The sequence below is a fragment of the Euprymna scolopes genome, chromosome 45, assembly GCF_053919585.1.
Source record: "Euprymna scolopes isolate OS-2025 chromosome 45, ASM5391958v1, whole genome shotgun sequence".
NCBI classification, from domain to species: Eukaryota; Metazoa; Mollusca; class Cephalopoda; order Sepiida; family Sepiolidae; genus Euprymna; species Euprymna scolopes.
The window spans coordinates 52648951-52671746 of NC_136526.1; the positions used below are offsets into that span (position 1 = coordinate 52648951).

The window sequence follows — 22796 nt, forward strand, 5'->3', positions numbered from 1 at the left end:
GAGAGAGAGAGAGAGGTAACCAGATTATGTATATGTGACGTGGTCAGCTTGGCTAGATCGGGGAGATTTGATTTGGACTTTAAAGAAGACGGACGTTTTTCCGTTGTCTCCCCCTCTTAATTGGGAGAGGGGAGACGAACGCTGACGTGTGTGAAGAAGAGCCCACACAAGCAGATTTCACTTCCACCTTCTGCAGGACCTCTGGGGAAAGTGAAATAAAAACTATAAAACCCATTCATCGTCTTGGAGTGATAAATCTTCGTCAAACAGGTATCAAGTCTCCCTCCAGGATGAGAAATTCCCAGATGGTCCAACATCGAAGAAGCAGAGGTAGGTTCAGAAATTACATGTCACACACACGATTCCCTTTATTATAATCAAACACACAACCATTTATATTAGAGACAATCATACGCACACGGAATCCTTTTTTATGTTATACACAAAACGTAAATGATAACCCCATGAAGTAAATAAACTGTTCTGTTCAAAATTTTTTTACTTTTTATTTTTTCTCCTTACATTAAGTGGCCTTATGCCTTGTCTTGGAATTCCCTTCCGGGTCTCTGCTTCCTCAACTGTACTGACATGTGGAAGTTCAAGTGTAACGTGAACCGACATCTTGCTGCCCAACTCCCTACATAGTACCCCTGTAGCTTATGTCCCTGATAGTAGCCCCCTATATTAAAGTGGCAACGTGCTTTGTTTGGGGTGAAAATGTAAAAAAAAAAAAAATTCAGTTGTAAAGTGAAAGTTCCCTTGTAGGTTCAATCCTCGGTGTAGGCGATCGAAAAATACAATTGTGAATTACTTAGGACCTCTATCCAGACATGCCTGACAGAACAAGTACATGTAACTCCCGTGAAGTAAATAAACTATTCTGTTCAAAATTTTTTTAATTTTTATTTTTTCTCCTTACATTAAGTGGCCTTATGCCTTGTCTGGGACGATTTCCATTCAAAACAAGTGAAGCATGCATGGTTCCCCGTGAGTGCACAGCGAAAGAGGCAAAAAAAAAATTACCAACTCCAGCATTTACCTCCCTCCCCATTTAGTCCCAAAAGTCGTCAGTGGACGTCAAGTCCTGGTGAAAATGAACAAACAGGGCCGTTTTAGGCTTTTATGTAAATTTGAGTTCTTCATCATGCAAAACTGCTAAATAGACATACACAGAAAATTTTGGACAAATATGGTAAAATAGTCCCAAAAGTGGACTGTTTTTATTAGCCCTAAAAGAGCCCCTGGTGCACACCCAAGAGTTATCACGAAGTATGGACAAACAAAATTATATAGAAATGAGTTACAACTTTTCAGAAAGTTTTATAAAAATCCAAGCCATCAAGTGTCAATTTTTAGCCATTTTAACACAAATTTTAGCCATTTTAACACAAAAGCCATTCCTAGTTATGCAACCGGAGTTTTCCCGGAAAATCCGTTCTGTTACTTTTTTACTCATATCATGATTAATGTTTGTGCAAAATTTTAAAAAATTGCAAGACGTAGTTATTAAGAAAAGTGTGGACAGACGAACGGATGAACGGACAAGGGTGAATTTACAGGTCCACCCTCCTTTTGTCGGGGGCCAAAAACGAATTCACTATATTTTAATGTATTATATCGCTATTTCATCATTAAAAATAAAAAAGTTCCACAATGAAAGGAATTGCTTTTGCTTCCAAATTTGTTTGGTTGATGAAATTTTTATTGCATTGAGACAAAAAAACAACAACATTTTTCTTCGTTCAGCATATTAGAGTTCACTGTTTTTAATTGTGCAAGTTGGAAAAGCAAAAAGTTTAAATAAATTCCTTTTGAATCTCATGAATATAAAAAAAATATTTTCTTTGATTTCTAACTACAAATAAATGGTCACTTAAGTCGCTAATTAGTATTCTGGCCAAACATTATATAGGTGCAATTTCATAATTTCAATCTTCGTATCGTGAATAATGTTTGGATTAACAAAAATTTCTTACAAGTTCAATACATATTCATTGTAGTTAGCAATTTAATATTTCATTAACCTCGTCAAAACAAACAGATCAAATATACAAATGTTTAATAGTTGTGTATATTTTTGTTCCTGATTAAATTTGATGTTTGAGAAAATGAAGCCTTGCATATCTTACAGGAAATGAGTTTTGCACTAGTTTGCATATGCATATGTACCTATTTATTATGCCTCCCCAGGGGACAGAGTTAGACACCAGGGTCGTTTTTTAACGCGGAGAAAACGTACAAAAATAAAAAAAAATTGTCTCAGTCGTGAAGGACTGATCCTCCACCGAAAGAGAACAAGAAATGGAAGTGCAGCATCTGAAGAACAGATACTACACTTTGATCTTGACCAAAAGTGTGATATTTGATTTCTGTTAGTTTTAAGAAATTAAGGGTCTCCTTCGGGAGCTAACACTTGATTTCATTAAAGTTTGGATTCATATCCGAGGACTCTTTTAAGAATAGACGTTGGTAACTTAATGGCTGCTGTCTGTATTTTATTACAGGTTGGTCTTCCAGGGATTGCTTCTAAGTATTTCTCCAGATTCTTTTTTATAGACCAGTTGCTCCTATCACAAACGTATAATGTTGATTTCTTTCACAAACCTTTTAGGTCATTCTTTAGGTCCTGATATTTTGTGATCTTTTTCCATTCAGCTCTCTTAAGGCCAAAATCATTTGGGACTGTGCCATCAATAATGAGCATAATTCTTTTGGACTTGTTCCATATTACAAAGTTTGGCTTGATGGCCTTGTCTTTTATGTATCTGCCTGCCTGTATGTCTTTGTCACAGAACACGGTCACGTTTCCGTTTTCTTTCTTTTTTTTAATTTTACTTTTGTTAGTTTGAAGAGATCAAGGGGCTCCTTCCTGGAGCTAACACTTGATTCTATTAAAGTTTAAATTTATGTCCGAGAGCTCCTTTAAGAATAGACACTGTTCCCTTTATGGCTGCTATCTGTATTTCCTTACAGCTTGGTTTTCCAGGGATTGCTTCTAAGTATTTCTGAAGGTTCTTTTTTATTAGGCCAGTTGCTCCCGTCACAACTGGTATAATACTTATTTCTTTCAGAGACCATGTTGTTTTTAGATAATTTTTAGGTCCTGATTTTTTTGTTTGCTTTTGCATTCAGCTTGATTAAAGCCAGAGTAATTTGGGATGGTGGCATCAATGATGAGTGCAGTTTTTTCAATGTATCGTTTGACTTATTTTTATTTTTTTAATTTTACTTTAGAATGTCTGTACACAGTAGACAATGTTTTAAACAAACTATAGAATTGTTTGTGTATTTCGTTAAGCGGGTTTACACAGTGTATTTTCGCATGTGAATTGTTAAACCCGATTCCCTTGCAAATGATGAGTCATAAAGTTTGTCAAAACAAAAGTTATTTTTTTGGTTGAGTTTTTGCAGTCTTGTTCCATATTAAAATGCCTGGCTTAATGGCCTTGTCTTTTATGTATCTGCCTGCCTGTATTTCTTTGTCATAAAACACTATGACCATTCCTTCCAGTGTGTTGCCATATGTGTATTTCTTTCAGCAACAACAAATTTTTAAATCATTTTTTTTCATCTTCTAATATTTTATCTTTTCTTGTTCAACTCTATTAAGGCCATAATCATTCATAACTGACATCAATAATAAGTGTAGTTCTTTCGCGCATATTACAATGTCTCGTTTAATAACCTTGTCTTTTATGTATTTGTCATAGAACATTGTGACCTTCGTTTGCTTTTTATTAGTTTACTTTAGTTACTTTTAACAGATCAAGGGACTCCTCCTTGGGCTAATACTCGATTTCAATATGATTTAAATTTATTTTATTATTGGTCCTCTTTATGGCTGCTATCACCCACGAGTTATTAACATGGATTTATCGGAAAATAAAGTCCCACATATGTCTTTGTGATGCAACACTAATAAGGAATAATATAAGCCTATATATATATATATATATATATATATATATATATATATATAATGAAAAAAGTCCCATATATCTCTTCGTCATGGAACTGTAATAATGAAAAATTTAACCCTATATATATATAATGAAAATAAAGTCCCACATGTCTTTGTGATAGAACTCTAATAATGACTAATATAACCCGATATATATATATATATATATATATATATATATATAGAGAGAGAGAGAGAGAGAGAGAGAGAGAGAATGAAAATAAAGTCCCACATATGTCTTTGTCATGCAACTCTAATAAGGAGTGCAGTTCTTTCAGACAATGTCTGGGCTTTGTATTTTATGTATTAGCTTGTATGTCTGTCATAGGACACTATGACCTTTTCTTCTACTGTGTGTTATCATGTGTCTATTTAAATGTGATTTAGTTGAAAATGCAAAACCGCACGTTCCGCATGCAAACGGTTTCTCCCCAGTGTGCTTACGCATGTGCCGTGTCACGTGCGCCTTTTCATATGACGAATAATTGCAAATCTCGCACGAAAACGGTTTTTCGCCCGTGTGTACGCACATGTGTTTCGTTAGAATTGACTTCTGAGAAAATGACGATCCGCAAATTTGACAAGCAAAAGGTTTCTCACCAGTGTGTAAACGCATGTGTTTTTTCATGTTGGATTTCTCAGAAAACGAAGATTTGCATATCTCACAAGAATATGGTTTCTCCCCAGTGTGTACACGTCTATGGTTTATCAAATTTGTTTCCAGGGAAAAAGAAGATCCACATATTTCACATGAAAATGGTTTCTCACCAGTGTGCACACGCATATGGTTTCGCAGAACAGACTTCTGAGAAAACGAAGATCCACATATTTCACAAGAATGTGGCTTTTCTCCAGTGTGTACACGCATATGATTTGTCAAAGATGAATTCATTATAAATGAAAAACCACAAATTTCGCAGGAAAATGGTTTATCCCCAGTGTGTATACGTGCATGGATTTTCAAGTATGATTTCGTAGAAAACAACGATTTGCATATTTTACATGAATATGGTTTTTCCCCGGTGTGTATACGCCTATGCACTGTCAAAGTTGAATTTGCATTAAACGAAGAGCCACATATTTCACAGGAATATGGTTTCTCTCCAGTGTGAATACGAATGTGGACAGTCAAAGACGATTTCTTAGAAAATGAAGTGCCACATATTTCACAAGGAAATGATTTCCCTCTTTTATGTACACGCACGTGACTTGTCAAACTTGTTTTATGAGAAAATGAAGATCCGCATATTTCACAGGAGAATGGTTTTACTCTATTGTGTACACTCATGTGACAATGCAGCTTTGATTCATGCGAAAAGCAAGCACCACAAAATGTACAGGAAAATGGTTCATGTAGCTCATCCATGATATCTGTATAAAATAAACAAAAACATAATACATTACTGTTTCATTCAACTAGCATATTAAAAAGTACTGTTTTCATTAATCAACAATAAATTCTGTGTTTTTATCTTATTTATTATATTAAAAAAATAAAACTTTATTGTTATGTTTCTGTTTTGTTCAACTAATAGAAATTAGCAAATACGTTACTGTTTTCTTCAACTAGTATATATTAAAAATTGTTTTTAATAATTAACAATAAGTTCTGTTTTTTAGCTTATCTATTATATCTAAATAAAACATTAACAGACTATTAAAATAGGTAGTACTGTTTCATTCAACTAGAACACATAAAAAGGAAATACTGTCATTAGTAATGAACAGTCTTTTAACTGATTTATAATTAAAAAAATGGATTCCTGACAACGTTCCTATGGCATTCTAAATTCCAACCTGTTCAATTTCATTTCAAGAACTCGACTCCCCTGCCCTCCTAACTTTAACTCAAAATTCTTAAAGATCATCCCATAAAACAATGCCAAAATCAGCAATTACATCAACGTCAAACACCACTAGACACTACTAGTCCCTCAAGCACTGCTAGAGACTACTAGCCTCTCAAGCATTGCAAAACACTACTAGCCCCTCAAGCCCCACTAGATACTACTAGCTTCTCAAACACAAAAAAGCCACTTGAATCATAAATTTACATTATGTAATGACGATTAGGAAACAGCCGGACTTGAATCACACTTCAATCTTCATTTCTCAATGGGCTCCATTTTGAAAGTTCTATGTAAGGAGCTAAAAAATACTTCAATGTCAAAAACTTGCTAATGATAAGGAATTAAAACAAAGAACTATGCGATAAATGTTGTATGGACAGATTCCGACCTAGAAGATAGCAATTCTTTCTCATTTGTCAGAAAGAAACACTGCCAACTGCAATGTTAAGACTAAAGGGTAAAATGTCTTTAAGTCCAACATAAACAAATTCCTGATAAACCGCCCCCTTAACTAAGACACTTTATAAAATCTCCATTGCTACCGATCACTACAATATTATCCCATTGATTACTGTACATGCAATAACCTTTATACCCGAGTAGCATTCAGGCCTTGATAAGTGGTGACTTCCATGTAAAAAAATTTTTTTAAAAAAACTTTCTCTCCTCCTTAGAATATTAGGACTAAAGGGTAAAATAAGGGAAGAAAAGGTTACACAGCTATCGAAAGTGAAATCAGGATCCAGTTTCCCACCTCACTACAACTTGGATGTCTTCAAGTCCAATATAAACAAATTCCTGATAAACCGCCCCCTTAACTAAGACACTTTATCAAATCTCCATTACTAACGATTACTAAGATATTGTCCCATTGATTACATATACATACAATAATCTTTATACCCGAGTGGCATTCGGCCTTGATAAATGGTGACCTCCATGTAAAAAAATTGTTTTTTTTAAACTTTCTCTCCTTACAACTGTTCATCTGTGATTGTCCCTTTTCCTTTGTCGAATTTTGCTTGTGTCTGTTTTTCTTTTCTGTACATCCGATCAGCATCCCAACTAATCTCAGTCTTGCATGTTAATGTTATGTTATTTGCATGTTAATGTTATGTTATTTGCATGTTATGTTATTTGCATGTTAATGTTATGTTATTTGCAAGTTAATGTTATGTTATTTGCAAGTTATGTTATTTGCATGTTATGTTATGCTATGTTATTTGAATGTTATGTTATTTGCATGTTATGTTATTTGCATGTTAATGTTATGTTATTTGCATGTTATTGTTATGTTATTTGAATGTTATGTTATTTGCATGTTATGTTATTTGCATGTTATTATTACGTTATTTGCATGTTAATGTTATGTTATTTGCATGTTATGTTATTTGCATGTTAATTTGCATGTTATTGTTATGTTATTTGAATGTTATGTTATTTGCATGTTATGTTATTTGCATGTTATGTTATTTGCATGTTAATTTTATGTTATTTGAATGTTATGTTATTTGAATGTTATGTTATTTGCATGTTATGTTATTTGCATGTTATGTTATTTGCATGTTATGTTATTTGCATGTTAATTTTATGTTATTTGAATGTTATGTTATTTGAATGTTATGTTATTTGCATGTTATGTTATTTGCATGTTATTATTACGTTATTTGCATGTTAATGTTATGTTATGTGCATGTTATTGTTATGTTATTTGCATGTTATTGTTATGTTATTTGCATGTTATGTTATTTGCATGTTATGTTACTTGCATGTTAATGTTATGTTATTTGAATGTTATGTTATTTGCATGTTATGTTATTTGCATGTTATTATTACGTTATTTGCATGTTAATGTTATGTTATGTGCATGTTATTGTTATGTTATTTGCATGTTATTGTTATGTTATTTGCATGTTATGTTATTTGCATGTTATGTTATTTGCATGTTATGTTACTTGCATGTTAATGTTATGTTATTTGCATGCTATGTTATTTGCATGTTATGTTATTTGCATGTTATTACGTTATTTGCATGTTATTGTTATGTTATTTATATATGTTTACATGTACAACTATCAAGGATGTAAGAAGGAGTTTATATATAGTTTTCTTTTTTCCAAGATCCACTTTCGACTCTCCTTAGGGTTAGAGTTTACCATACATTGCTATGATAGAACTATTAGATACATAAATTGGAATAAGTTGGGATTCAGAGAGTCAGGCTCTTAATTATGACATTGACTGAGACACTTGCAAATTGCAGCTTCGTTTGATGGTCTTACACAAAGAAAAATATTACTGTATAATTGTGTACCAGACAAGGATATCGTCATTCTTGTTGTCTCTTAAGTTTTCCTGGGTTTTATTATTATTACTAGCCTGGGTGCCCGGCGATGTTATAAATAATAAACTAGACAAAATATTGTTAGAAATTCGCTCATTATATGTTACCGTGACATAAGTTGACATATATTCGGTGTTTTTTAAATAGTATTTTATCTAGTTTATTATTTATAACACTTTTTGCCAAACTTACCATGTTAAAGAGAGTGTCGGGCGCCATTTTGAATTTTCCAATACATCGGTAAACACTGCATGTTTTTCGAGCTGAATAAACATGTTACATTGAATAAAAACAAAAAAATGTATCCAGTTTGGTAGAAAAGTAACTTATCTTGCCTTTGATAATATTTATTTGTTATATATTTGTTTTTTGACAACTTTTTCGAATCTATGTGTACAGTAATACAAACCCAACGCAATTAATGACATCACTCTACATAAAAACAAGGAAAAGAATTTGCTGTTGTCATAGCCCTAGTAATTACATACTGCATAACATCTTTTTTATTCAATGATGTTTTATTGGTTTCGTTGAAAAGTACTAGTTGCAAGTAGTGCTTGCTTGGGTCTTTGCTTAAGTGTGTCTTTGTATATTCGTTTTTAATGAGTTGTGTTTCTGGTTTTTGTTGATATCTGTGTGTGTGCATGTTTTGATTATTTCATTCTTTGCATTTGTTAGGGAATTATTAAAGTCAATCAATTAGATAAGATCGAATATGTACAGAAACCATTGGAGTCTGCATTTTCCTTCAGAATGGTTTTATTTTTATAGCTGTGCACGCCCTTTGTTAAGCTTTGAGACATTATGTTGAACAAAGATGGCGGCGTAGTTCAGATCAGATCCTGACTGTAATTGGCAGTAACCAAGATGGCGGCCAAGAATCAAATACAGTCCGTGATGTATTTAGCGGCAAACTGATTGAATCTAAAATTCGACAATTTTTATACCAACAGTGGAAGGTTTTCATTGGTTGTTTAGCACAGCCGATGGTTATAAAAATGATTTGTGAATCCACTGGTCTCATACCCCCAAATAGTAGTCAAAAACAGTTTACACACCCCCTTTTTTGATATAATGGAAAAATCCTTTCGGATCCAATTTTGGTTTAACTTGAGAAAAGGAAAAAAAAATAAAATAAATAAAAAAAAAAGTTTTCCAGCCCAAAATCTACAATCTATCTTTTATATTCTAGATTTTTTAGTCTCGAAAACTGACAACAAAAACAAAAACTGGAGACATGTAATAATTAATCTCTTTCTGTTATCACATGTAGACATATCGAGATACATGTCTAACCGCCTTTATTAACATCGTGGAATCTGAAGTGTACACGTGTACCAACTCTCTTATCAGATAGAAAAACGGAAAATTCCTAACATCATTACAAAAATCGAAAAATATAATCAAAAGGAGGAAACTCCTAAAAAATATTATAAGTATTTAACGTGATAGTAATTGTCTGTATTTTTGAGATGAGGTGTTTTCATTGATTGAGATTGTCAGACTGACTTCCTCATCTTGGTTGTTAGAGTCACAACGTTTTGGCCGAGACTCCTAACAAACGGTTTCCCAGTTCGATACAAAACACCTGATGAAGGCCAGAGGGCAAAACGGCAGAAACGTTATTTAACATGATCTTCAATACAATCAAATGTGTATGACCTGTCAAGTTATTGCTGATCTACTTGTGTAAAGTCAGTAATTGTGTCACTGTGGTGTGTAGAATACAGCACCATCATGTTGACCCACCAGTTCTCATCAAATCAATAAAGTTAAGTCACGTTAAGCTTGGCCAGTACCAAATGGGTGATCATTTGGGAAGGTGAGGCACTGTATGTATGGCAAGGTAAAATACCAGGTTGGGAATCTGGCGTGGTCTATACTTCTCTCGAGGGTAGATGGGCCTCTCTCAAGCCATGGTACACAACCCATCTAGTGATGGCGTCTCGATGAAAAATAATCCTGATAGTCTTAGCAAAGCATCAAGTATTCAGCTACAGACAAGATTTGAATTACACTATAAACTCATGTAGTGAGTTCAATCTCGGCTGTGGCCGCATGTTACGTTTATGTGATGTGTAGGTAATTCATTCACAGCAATCAGAACTGTTCTGCTCTCATTTTATAGTTAAGATGAAAAAAATTAATTTTAACAAGAGTTATATCCCTTTCACCTTGCTTTGCTGAATTCAAAAGATTTGCAGAGTGGTCTCACCTTTTGCACTCCAGATTATCTTCCCTGTGATACTTTCTCCATAGAGGGAAATATTTTGGTTGGATATCGAACCTTAGTGATCACGCGGCATAGAAAATATCAGATGTAAAATAATCTTGTTGCAGTGACTATGAGATGTTATGAAAGTACGACTGACTATGAAAATGTGCATATGAAACACGCCCAGCTCCATAGATTTATATCTTTTTTTTACAAGGAAATCATCACTTACAAAAGGCCCAAATGCCACTCGAGTGTAAGAGTTAATGAATGTGAGGTGATACTGTAGTAATCATCAAATGGCATAAATTGGGTAGAATTTTGATTATTTAAGGGGAAAAAAATTATTTACATTAGAAAACAAAATATGCATCAGGTGTACTTGAAAGCCAAATCACAATACAATCTTATGAAAAAAAAAAACTAATATTTTACTTGTTTGAAATTTATAATTTAAATATATTTCGGAATCACACTCCATCCTCAGAATTTTGTACATTTTTTTCATTCTTTTTTCTTTCTTTTCTTTCTTGCCATGTTGTAAAGGTGGAGAAAGAAAAGTCATTTAGTAAAGATTTGCGTGTTGTCTTTCTCGCCATGTAACCAACACACCATTCCGAAATTTCAAAATACAACACCTGAGAGACAACACGCAGATCTTTACAAACAGATTTTCTCCAACTTTACAATAAAGTAAGAAAGAAGAAAAAAAAGAAAAAAAGATGTACAAAATACTGAGGATGGAGTTTGACTCCGAAATATAATTAAATTATAAATTTTTAAACTTTAAAAATCTATAAAAAAATTTCTATTGATTCAATTTTTACGATATTTTCAGGGTCAATGTGAAATTTTATGCTCTTTCCAATAAACTGAATATAATATTTTAGACAAACGTTTCAGGTCAGTTTCTGACACACCTAACAATACACTGCCCCTTGTCTGCATAACTCTCCTCGTAGAGGTACACTTCCCCTGGTTGGGGTAACTCACCTTGGAGGGGAGAGTGCGAGTTCCGGTTTGACCGGCAATAAAATATATTTGATTTCTACCTAGCTCCATGTCATTTGCTCATACCAATGTCTACACAGGTAGCCCTTGGGACTTTAATAATTATCTTTGAAGTAGACCGAGAAAACTAATATTTATCTTTCAAAGAATGTTTACAATGAATTTATTTAAGTTAAAAATTAATTTCAAACAAATAAAATATTTGTTTATTTTTGTAATATTGCGTTGCGATTTGGCTTCCAGTGTACCTGATGTATATTTTATTTTATTCAAATTAAATCAATGCCTCAGTAACGGAACTCACACCCCTGACATATTTACATTAGACTTGAAGGCTACCATATTCTAATCAACTAGGAAGCTGAGCAATGGAACAGTGTTCCACAGGCTGGCAGTTCTAGGAAAGAAGCTTTGTTTATGGAAGCTGCGTTTAGATTAAAGCGGAGATAGGGAGTGGGGGAAAATTATTGATAGTGGTTGTAGCTAGTCGAGTGCTTTTTTGTGAAAGTTTGACCAGGGGATCAGATGAGCACTTGCCATGAAAACAATGATATAGCGGACTCATGCCCGCAACGTCTCTTCAGTGGAAAAAGGTTTCAGAGAGGAGAAACAGACATCACCTACTAGATTTCGAAGCCTGTTTTGAACTCTATCAAGGCAAGATAGGATGTGCCAAGCATCCATAGGTGTATCAGAATTTGGGGGAATTTTGGACACCCCTAACACAAAACTGCAAATAAAATATAAAAAATAAATTCGTAATTTCTCTTTTAAAAGTGGGGTGTTTATTTTCTTTATGAAGTATACTTCCAAAATTAACTATTAAAGTTGTATAAAAAGTAATAGAAATATTCTTTTATTTTTTAAAAAAACATTTTCTCTACGTAATGAAATCAATTGAATTTTACGAGGTAAATATTTTTCAATTTTTAAACTTTAAAAATCTATCAAAATTATTCTATTGATTCAATTTTTACAATATTTTCAGGATCAATGTGACATTTTATGCTCTTTCCAATAAACCGAATATATTTTAGACAAACGGTTTTTTTTTCATGCCCCTCCCCATTTTGAAATGTCTATTAAAAAGTATATAATTTACTCACCAAAGTTTTATATATCACAAATTAAAGATAAAAGATCAATAAATAATATATTCAAATTTAAAACAAAAAAAGTAGTGTTTTTTAGAAATTTACATGTAAAGTCCGAAATTTAAAACCTTTTTTTAAAAACATGTTTTTTTTTAAATGAAACCTTGGTCCTTGCTCCTTTAATTGAAAAAAAATTAGGGTTTGAATTATATTTTTCGAGTAGCTATAAGCTTGGAAAGACAGGGGGTCGAATCATTCAATATTTTTTCACGCATTCGTAAGGTCAATTTCTGACACACCTAGCCAAGCAGCTCCTGCTCAGATGTGGCAACAGTACTCCATGTTCTCTCTCTACATTCACTTCAATACAGAGACTATGCTAATCCTGTGGATTAAATAAAAGGTTCCATTCAAAATTCCATGCTGAGTCAGGATTTCAACATAATATAGCTGAAAAAGATCGGCTGTTGCACTAATTAAAACGCTGTGAAAATAACACTCAAGATGAGAACAGCAGTCCATCATCAATGCTCTGATCCCTACCTGGCATCAATTGAAATCAATGGCTCTCATTTTAAGAAAACTCCATGTTTTGACAAGCTCCTAAGTTTGACCTTTACTCCTTATCTGAAATGGAACATGTACATCAAATCTGTTGCCATGATCACTCGAAGAATGGTGGGATCCTTCTATTGATCCAGTAGATATTTCACTGCTGATACAATTCGCTACCTATATAAGAGCCAGGTACGTCCAAGTATTGAATACTCTTCTACATCTGAGCAGGAGTTGATAGAAAGACCTTATCCTGCCTTGACAGAGTTCAAAATAGACTTCATAGCCTAGTGGGGGATGCCCTTTTCTCTTTCCTGCAACCTCTTTCTCACAGAAGAGACGTTGCAAGTCTGTCTCTGCTTTATTGTTATTTTCATGGGAAGTGCTCATCTGACATCCAATCTATCTATCGTCTCATCTCACCAAACTTTCATAAGAAACACACGTCTAGCTGAAAACACTATCAATAATTTCCCCCACTCTTTATCTGTGCATAAACCCAAACATAGATTCCATGAATAAAGCTTCTTTCTTAGAACTGAACACCTCTGGAACTCTCTTCCATTTGCCTGATTTCCGTCTGACTACAATATGGCTGTCTGCAAGTTCAACATAAACAAATCCAAACAATATGAATTATTAAACAAGTTCTTGATGAGCCGTTCCCTTTAAATTATCCAATTTAATAAATTTCCGCTACTAAAGATTACTATGATATTGTCCCATCGACTATTGTACACACTTTAACCATTATCTTCGAGTGGCCTCTGGGCCTTGATAAGTGGTAACACCTATGTAGAAAAAAGTTCGAAGAATCCAAACAATGTGAATTATTAATTCGCCTCTCAAAAATTGAGAAACATTTAGTATCTTGCTGAGAGTGTTGTTTCTAATATTGTTTTAAAAATATGTGTGATTATATTGTGAAATGTATCAACAGTAATCCATCCTAAGATGTACTTAGCTTGTAATTATATTGTGAAATGTGTCAACAGTAATCCATCCTAAGATGTACTTAGCTTGTAATTATATTGTGAAATGTGTCAACAGTAATCCATCCTAAGATGTACTTAGCTTGTAATTATATTGTGAAATGTGTCAACAGTAATCCATCCTAAGATGTACTTAGCTTGTAATTATATTGTGAAATCACGTGCAAAAGAAAAAATTATTTTCTATATTTTAATCAAACTATTTTACAAATATTTTGGTTTTATTAACAAATTGAAATTACTAAGGATAATGTCAGCATTTTTTTTCTCCATATATTTTACTGGGTGCTTCTTCATTATTTTACCAAAATCAAAAAAATGAATTTTCCTTAAAAAGTAACGGCATCTGCTTACTTTTTATGGTCAATTTCACCTAAAAGTTATCTATTTTTCATATCATAGTTACTTAAATATAACTGCATTATTACTAGAGCTATGATAACAGCATATTCTTTTCATTGTTTTGACACTCGAGTATATATCCGACACAGACACAGTTAATCACATGAGAACCACATCACTATATAAAAGCATATAAGATATCAATGGATACACACTCGAGAGTCAAAACAATGAAAAGAATATGCTGTTGTCCTCGCCCTAATTATCACAGAAAACATGTACTTTGACAATTTCATGATTCAGTCATATCCGGCATTAATTGTAGCAAGACAGACTGCAGTTACTTTCCCTAATTTTATGTTGTTTAGTCATAGCTTTAAATTTGTCTGTAAACTATTTTCATTTTTAACTTTCTACTTTATTGTTTTTCATATTTTTGGATATATTACTAATTTCGCCATGACAATTTAATAGATACAATCAGTTTTTAATTTCGATTTTAGATATAATAGTGATGAAGCATCATTTACAGTTATGTAAAATATTTCAAGCAAAATATAACGATTCTACATTTAAAGTATTTAATGAAATGTTTATTGGGTTTGAATTGTTTAGACGTAAAATGTTGGGAAATTGGATCTGTTTTTAAATAATTTCAATACATAAGCTAAAACAAATTTACTTTTTCATTTTGTGTTTATTTTTTGTTTGTTCGTTTATTTGTTCGCTTGGTTTTGTTTTTTTGATTTTTTTAACCCAGAAAAGTTTGGGGTGAAAATAAAGATAATTTTGTCTGTATGATGTGAACATTGGGGCATTTTTAATAAGAACCAGCGCTTCTGCATTAATCAACTTGCAATTTCCATGAATTTCCTTGGGTGTGCCCAGCAAGTGACGAGAATAACCGGAAACAGTTACACCCCAACATGTTAAGAATGGCGCCTCTCACTGAAGTTCATCACATATTACATTAGAAAAAAAAATAATATCTTAATAACCAGAAAACTATTTGTCGATGATTACCGATTCTTCTCATTATCAACCAGGCAAATCCAGGTAAATTTAGAAATCACGGGTACATAAATGCAGAAGTACCCAAGAGCCAACAAATTTTAAAGAAAGATGGATGAAAAAATGAATACACAATGAATGAATATTACCAAAGACTAAATAGCTATCCAGATAACGTTTTTGCGTTTTACCTTATTTTAAAGTGTTTATTAACTTAAAAACAATGTTGAGTTAAAAAATAAAAAGATAGCAAGCTAGTTACAGTCATATCGACCTTCACTAAAAAAAAAAATCAAAAATCAAAATCCTGGTAGATCATTACATTTCTACACAATTTGTGAGATTTATTGGATGTGATTTTATTAGTATTTTGTTTCATTTTCAATTTTTTAGCTGTTTTCAAGTGTCAGTATGGTGGTAATTAGATCACCATATTTTTATTTTTTAATCAACAGACTTAACATTATTATTGTCTCTTCATAAATAATTTCTTGAATATAAGTTAAAACACAAAAACCTTATCCAGGTAGGTAGAAGAGTATCTTATCTATCAATGTGCACTAGAGTACCAACTAAAGACTTACCTTTAAAAAGTGTATTTTTTTCAGGAGTATTCAGTTCTGGTTTGGGTTAAATCCAAAAATTCAGTTCCCAAAGTGGAGACGCTAGAAGTGAACATGGTTAAACTAAAACATGGAATAGAAATCACTTAGCATGAAACGAAATGCAAAACAATATAGAAATATTTTATTTCAAAAAATTATTTTAGTTTGATGATAGCACTTGTGCTATCATCAAACAATAAAAAAAATAAGCTTATTTTTTTACATTTCTATAAATAGTTTTTTGTTTTGTTTTAATACTTGTGTTCTCATTATTTTAGTTTGATGATAGCACTTCTTGTGCTATCATCAAACAATAAAAAAAAATAATAAGCTTATTTTTTACATTTCTATAAATAGGTTTTTTTTTGTTTTAATAATTGTGTTCTCATGAAATAATAATAAAAAAGAATGAAAATTTTTATTATTTACATGGGTTTTGTTTTACTTTGGCATCCCCATTGTTCTGCGAGACTGAGAACATGGCAGTGTATGCGAAAAATTCATCCCTTGCAATGTTTTAAGTCAAACGTCATTGTAATTGAAAAAAAAAAATTTAATTAAAAAAAAATCACCTTGTTTTTATTAAAAATAAATTTTAATAAAAAACGAGGTAGTTTCTTTTTCAATTACATTACAAACTTTATTTGAACCTTTTTAACAAACTTTTACATAAAAATAGACTTTATAGATCTTTTATAATATAATTTTTTTTAATCTATTGAACAAAATTTGTTTTTTGTTTTTTTTATATTTCTCATGTATTTTAATCAAGCATAATAAAAAAACGTATCCAATACATGAGTGGCAAAGTAACAAATGAAAAATAAAACATTTTATATATATATATATATATATATATATATATATATAAAAGAGCAAATAGGTAATAAAATATGTTAAAAAACACTTTGAAAAAGAGTTAAAAACATATTTAATCTGAAAAGGAAACACTTAATAAGTGGATAGTCCTTATCCGGAGTTTCGGAGAAATACTTTCCTTCTAAACAGAGAGTAGGAATCAGCAAAATGCGGGATCAGATTTTGCATACAAAAGTATTTGATGAAACCGAAAGCAAGTCAAAGATCTTACTTGATAACAAAAAGTGAAGCAGAGGGAATATGGTGAAGAAAAAAGGTGATTTCATGTGAATGGATAGTCTGGTGAAAGGTAAATTATCCAATGACGGTAAAAATCCAAGAAAGTAAATCCAAGAAAGTTAATTAAATTTCCATTTGCACAAGTAAAATCCAAGGAAATCCCGTAAGTGGAAGGTGGTCCAAAATAACCCAAAAGCCGAAATCCGTGGAATAATTCACAAATATGTAACAAGGTGAAGGGGAAAAAATTCCAATAATATTAATAAAAGAAAAAAAAGATATGCGTTTCACAGGGCTGCCGAGACAAAATGTAATTAAGAAAAATCAGTGAAAAAGATGAGAAAAATATATATATATATAATTATTTCCAAAAAAGTTGATTGAAAAAATTTAATTTCCCAAAAACAAAAAAAAAGTGGAAAAATCTTTTCAAAAAAAAAAAAAAAAAATGGGGACAATTTTTCATCGTATCTTTTGGTTAAATAAATTTTTAAAATTTTATTACAAAAGGTGTATAAAGTCTATTTTATATATATATATATATATATATATATATATATATATATATATATATAAAAGTTTGTTAAAAAGTGCAAATAAAGTTTGTAATATAAATGAAAAAAAAAAACCACCTCGTATTTTTTGTTGTTTTTTTTAATTAAAAATAAAACTAACATTGACGTCCGACTTAAAACATTGTCGGGGACAAATTTTTTGCATACACCACCATGTTCAAAGTCTCGCAGAACGGCAATTTCATGATAAAACAAAGCCTTTACATGTGTTAAGGAAGTTTTGGTTTCTTAATTCAATTAAAGGCAGTTACCATGTTTTATGATACGCTAGCGAGGGGTACCCGGCGTTGCCCGGGTGTTTGGAGGTGTGTGTGAAAACTCTGGAGGTGAGGGGGGGGATAAAATAAAAAAAAAATGGTTTGGTAGGTAAGTAGGAGGATCGAACCCAAACCATTAAGGCAAAGTTGTAAATTAAAGTGTGAAAAAAAAAAAGAGTGTGACGGTTTTAACCATTGGGCCACCGTGAGATGCTAACGGAAACACGTTTGAATTTATTTAATTACTTGGATTTGGCAGGTGCACGTTTTAATGACTTAATGAGGTCAAGTTTGACTGCGGGATAGTATTTCATTTACTGCGGGAACGCTTCCCAAGATGTTATAGGAAAAAGACTAATCCACATGCAGCGAGCGACAAATGTTTATTATTTATCTTCCCGAAATCGAGCAAATTAAATAGACAGGCGAGCATCGTTGTTAACTCTGAGATATTACGATTTATATGTGATATAAAAAGTTTTAAAATCTTGTGAACCGACCGAACCGCTTCTCTGAAAAAAGCCTTTTGTAGACATACAGAAAAAGCGAACACACATACAAACATACATACATTTTTGCTTTTATATTTATAGATTATTTATGACAAAATTATGTGATAAAAGTTGTGAAAGACATTCTAAGAATTAAAAAAACTAAAAAAAACTTTATTCATAGAAACGTAAACTATGAAAGTTTAAATTATTTTTTGAAATAAAATATTTCCATATGAATATCTTTTAAATATAAAAAATAAGTTTCTTATTTTTGTTTTATAATAAAACAAGAAGTGTTCCCATATAGGTTCGTATTTCGTTTCATGCTTAGTAAGTTTCATTTCATATTTAGGTAACCTGATTCCACTTCCGGCTTCTTAAATTTGGGGACTGAATTTTTTCAGTGGTTTGAGAGAACATCACATTTAAAATTGTTGCCGACAAGTAGTTTTTAGGATATTAAGACGCTTGTTATAAGATCTTGTCTCTGGTGACAGTTGTTTTTTTGTATATTTATTTATTTAATCATCTCTTATTTTGCTGACTGTTAAAAATATCAGCAGATTTGCCATTTAGTTGTACAAATAGCCTCGAAGCCAATTATCACAAAAAGGGACACGTTGGGCCGGCACCGGTATATAGCGCTTACTGTAAACAAACATTTATTTATACGTGATTATTAAAACTGTACCTATTTACTATGCCTCCCCACGGGACAGAGTTAGACACCAGGGTCGTTTTTTAACATGGAGAAAAGGTACAAAAATGAAAATTGTCTCAGTCGTGAAGGATTTCTCCTCCACCGAAAGAGAACAAGAAATAGAAGTGCAGCATCTGAAGAACAGATACTACACTTTGATCTTGTCCCGAAGGCAAAATAATCACGTTGTTTGACAAATAAAAAAAATAATGAAAGATGAAGTTTTAAACTTGCACAAGTACCTTGTTTTTTTTTTTTAGTGTCTTGAAAATTATTTTCATAATGAAAACGTCGCAACTACCTAACATATTATTACATAGTATGTACATAATTCTTAATGGCCTAAACTACATGAATGGAAAAAAAAGAAAAAAAAACGATTTTCGGTATGATTCAGTTAAAATGAAACGTTTAAACACCTTTACAAGAAGTTATTTAACATGTAAAGGAAATTTTCAATGTTTATAGGAAATATTTATTTTTGGAATGAGAATGTGGAAAAAGTGGAAGAATAAGACTGATATTTACAAAAAAAAAAAAAAAATCAACAGAAAGTGCCTCTCCCTTCACTTAAAAATTCAGGCAGATTTGCCATTTAGTTGTACAAATAGCCTATCATAAAATGGGACACATTGGGTCGGCACCAGTATATAGCGCTTAATGTGAACAAACATCTGTTTATATTTACATGATTATTAAAACTGTAATCTTATGATTAAAATTTAATTTAAATTAATCACGTTGTTTAACAAATAAAAAAAAAATAATGAAAGATGAAGTTTTAAACTTCGTCTGTCATTATTTTTTTGTTAACCAACGTATTATTTGTATTGTTAAATATTTTAAATTATAAAATAAAATTTTAATTATAAAATAAAACACATTTAATCATTTAAAAACTATTTTTCATTATTTCCTTTTTGTATTTGAATGTGTATTTATAGTGTTCAGTGTTTTCAATGCAAAAATAATTTTTTTTTAATCATTTTAAAACTGAATCTTTCAGCATTTCTTTTTTTTATTTGTTAAAAAATATGGTTCACATTAAGCGCTATATACCGGTGTCGACGCAACGTGTCTCTTTTGTGATAATAGGCTTCGAGGCTATTTGAACAACTAAACGGCAAATCTGCTAAAAATATCACCCCTTATTTTGTTGACTGTTAAAAATGTCCGAAAATTGTATCAGAAAATAATCGAATTAAAAATAAATAAATAAATAAAATTTAATTAGAAAATGAATGCATTTCCCAGCAAAAATAACAGATCGGAATTTAATTTAAGAAAATACACAAATAAACTGTGAAAACAGTAAATCGCAAATTATACTTACATTTTCTAGCGTGCTTTGTGGTTGAAGTGTTTTCACTGGAAAAGGACAAAGCAAGATGATATTAGATAAACAATGTCTTTTGCAATTAAATTTCTTTTAAAGGCTTTAACTTTTTTCGTTTTGCTAGCTGTAATATTTCAGGCAGAATTTAGGATGTTTACAGATAGCCGTGTTGACTAATTCATAAAAAGATGTGTGAAAAAGGAGGTGTCATGGCGGACAGCGGTGTAATCGTTATTATTACCCACAATGCAACAGACGTTGTTAACTTGCTAATCAATCACTAAAACATCTTAGTCTTTCATTCGCCGCAGACAACAAAACGATTTATTTTCTACGTAAGAACCGAATTAATTTATTATTGAAGTTATTAGTTATACGGAGAACGATAAACATTTTAAAGTATGGATGATCACAAATGTAATAATACAATCATTTCAGTTAAAAATAAAAATATGGTGATGTTAACGAATGGGCGGTACGAAGTCGGAAGCAAACAGCCTCAGATGAAAAAGATCGCATTATATTTAATCATTTTGTGCATGAAATAATAAACAAAATGTTATTGTTTCATTATTATGGATCTTTTGGTTTTCTTTAAGCAAAGTCCCACCCCACCGACATTTGCTGCGGGCCTGTCAGACAAAAATCAAACATCATAAAAAGAAAAAAAAAAACACTCTATACAATACAGAATATTCCTAAAAAGATTTCTTATTAACTATTTAGATTTATTGACATAAAAAAAATATGGGGGGGGGTGTATTGGATACGTTACTTATTTACTTGATTTTAGTCTGACAGGCCCGCAGCAAGCGTCGTGGGACTTTGCTTAAAGAAACCCAATTTGTTTTTAGTATTATAATATATATATATATATATATATATATATATATATATATATATATATATATATATATATACACACACACACACACACACACACACTACTTCCTGAAATATTTATGGCGTAACAGAAGAATGAGCGACTCTACATCCGGCTATACCGGTGTCAGGTGAAAACCTCGAATGGAACAAATAATAGTCCCGTTACCAAACCGGACTTCCGTTTTTATTGTACCTATGCCTCCCCACGGGACAGAGTTAGACACCAGGGTCGTTTTTTAACGTGGAGAAAAGGTACAAAAATAAAAATTGTCTCAGTCGTGAAGGATGTCTCTTCCACCGAAAGAGAACAAGAAATAGAAGTGCAGGCAATGATTGCAGCATCTGAAGAACAGATACTACACTTTGATCTTGTCCCGAAGGCCAAGAAAAATATTTTTTATTTTAAAACAAATTGGCATGAAAGAAAATGTGAAACTTTCGTAAATGATTTTATTTTTTACGTATATTTTACAACTATAATTGGTTAAATTTTGGGTATTTGTACAGTTTAATCAAGACATTAAAAAATGAAAATATCGAAAAAAAAAAAAAGTTTATATCGTACGTACAATGAAGTTCTCCGAAAAAAAATTCACCTAATTTCATTGAGTAGTTTTTTATTTATTTATTTCTTTTTGTTTTGTTTTTTTTACAGCGAAAAACATTTCAATTTGTTATGATACCGAGCAAAAGGTTCGATTTTTAGAGAGAAAAGATAGTATTATAGATGGAGAGAGAGTGTCAGCGCTTTAAACTGGGTTATCTCCCCGTGGCGTGTTCCAAGAATTTAAAGATGGCTACCTTCAACGTACGTGCGTGCGGTCATAAAAACGTGTTTTTCCGCTGTAAAAAAAAATAGATAAATAAAAAATAATAACAAAACACTACTCAATCAAATTAAGTGAATTTTCTTTTTTTTTTTTTTTTTTTTTTTTTCGGAGATCTCGAGTCAAAAAGCGGATACTTACGATATAACTTTTTTTTTTTTTCGATATTTTCATTTTTTTGATGTCTTGATTAAACTGTACAAGTACCAAATTTTGCATTAGTATTATTAAATATTTCTTGATTTTGGTGCTTCTCCATTAGTGGGACGAGATTTTGTAGTCGATAAATGGAGTTTTTAGATAAAAAAAAAACAAAACAAAAAAAACAATGGTTTCAACTGATTTTTTTTTGTCAATTCTACTAAGTTACAATGGCAGTTTCCAAATTATGCAGTCGAAATTACCTGAATATTGCTGAATTATTTAAACAAAACAATAAAAAATAAATAAATAATAATCGTGTTAGCAGGTAAAAATTTGCCGCCATCTTTGTTTGATTTGAATGGAAAATTGCCTCCCCTTTTGAACTCTCCTGTGTCTTAAGATCGTTTTCATCAAATTCAATATTTTTTTTCTTTTATAAAATATTTTGTACTAGTGAACTTATTGATCCGTGGTAAAATAATAACGTTATTATTTAGAAA

The 22796-nt window shown here is 31.6% G+C and overlaps 1 protein-coding gene across 2 annotated transcripts; it reads right to left on the bottom strand.

Annotated features, from left to right (window-relative positions):
• Window positions 1–252: 252 nt before the first annotated feature.
• On the bottom strand, window positions 253–20748 carry LOC145269635 (uncharacterized). 2 transcript variants are annotated; one of them, XM_080125353.1, is made up of 3 exons: window positions 20438–20748; window positions 15960–16040; window positions 253–5332 (listed from the first exon to the last, which is right to left on the bottom strand). In XM_080125353.1, the coding sequence occupies exon 3, from the start codon at window positions 5325–5327 to the stop codon at window positions 4284–4286; it is 1044 nt and encodes a 347-aa protein (XP_079981479.1). In that variant the 5' UTR covers window positions 5328–5332; window positions 15960–16040; window positions 20438–20748; the 3' UTR covers window positions 253–4283. The 2 variants fall into 2 exon arrangements, with proteins under 2 accessions (XP_079981479.1, XP_079981478.1); XM_080125352.1 differs by lacking the exon at window positions 15960–16040 and having other exon boundaries at window positions 20438–20747.
• Between the last annotated feature and the right edge of the window lie 2048 nt (window positions 20749–22796).

Excerpts from the sequence above, each read along its gene's own strand:
- LOC145269635 (XM_080125353.1), bottom strand. The coding sequence starts at position 5,327 with ATGGATGAGCTACATGAACCATTTTCCTGTACATTTTGTGGTGCTTGC.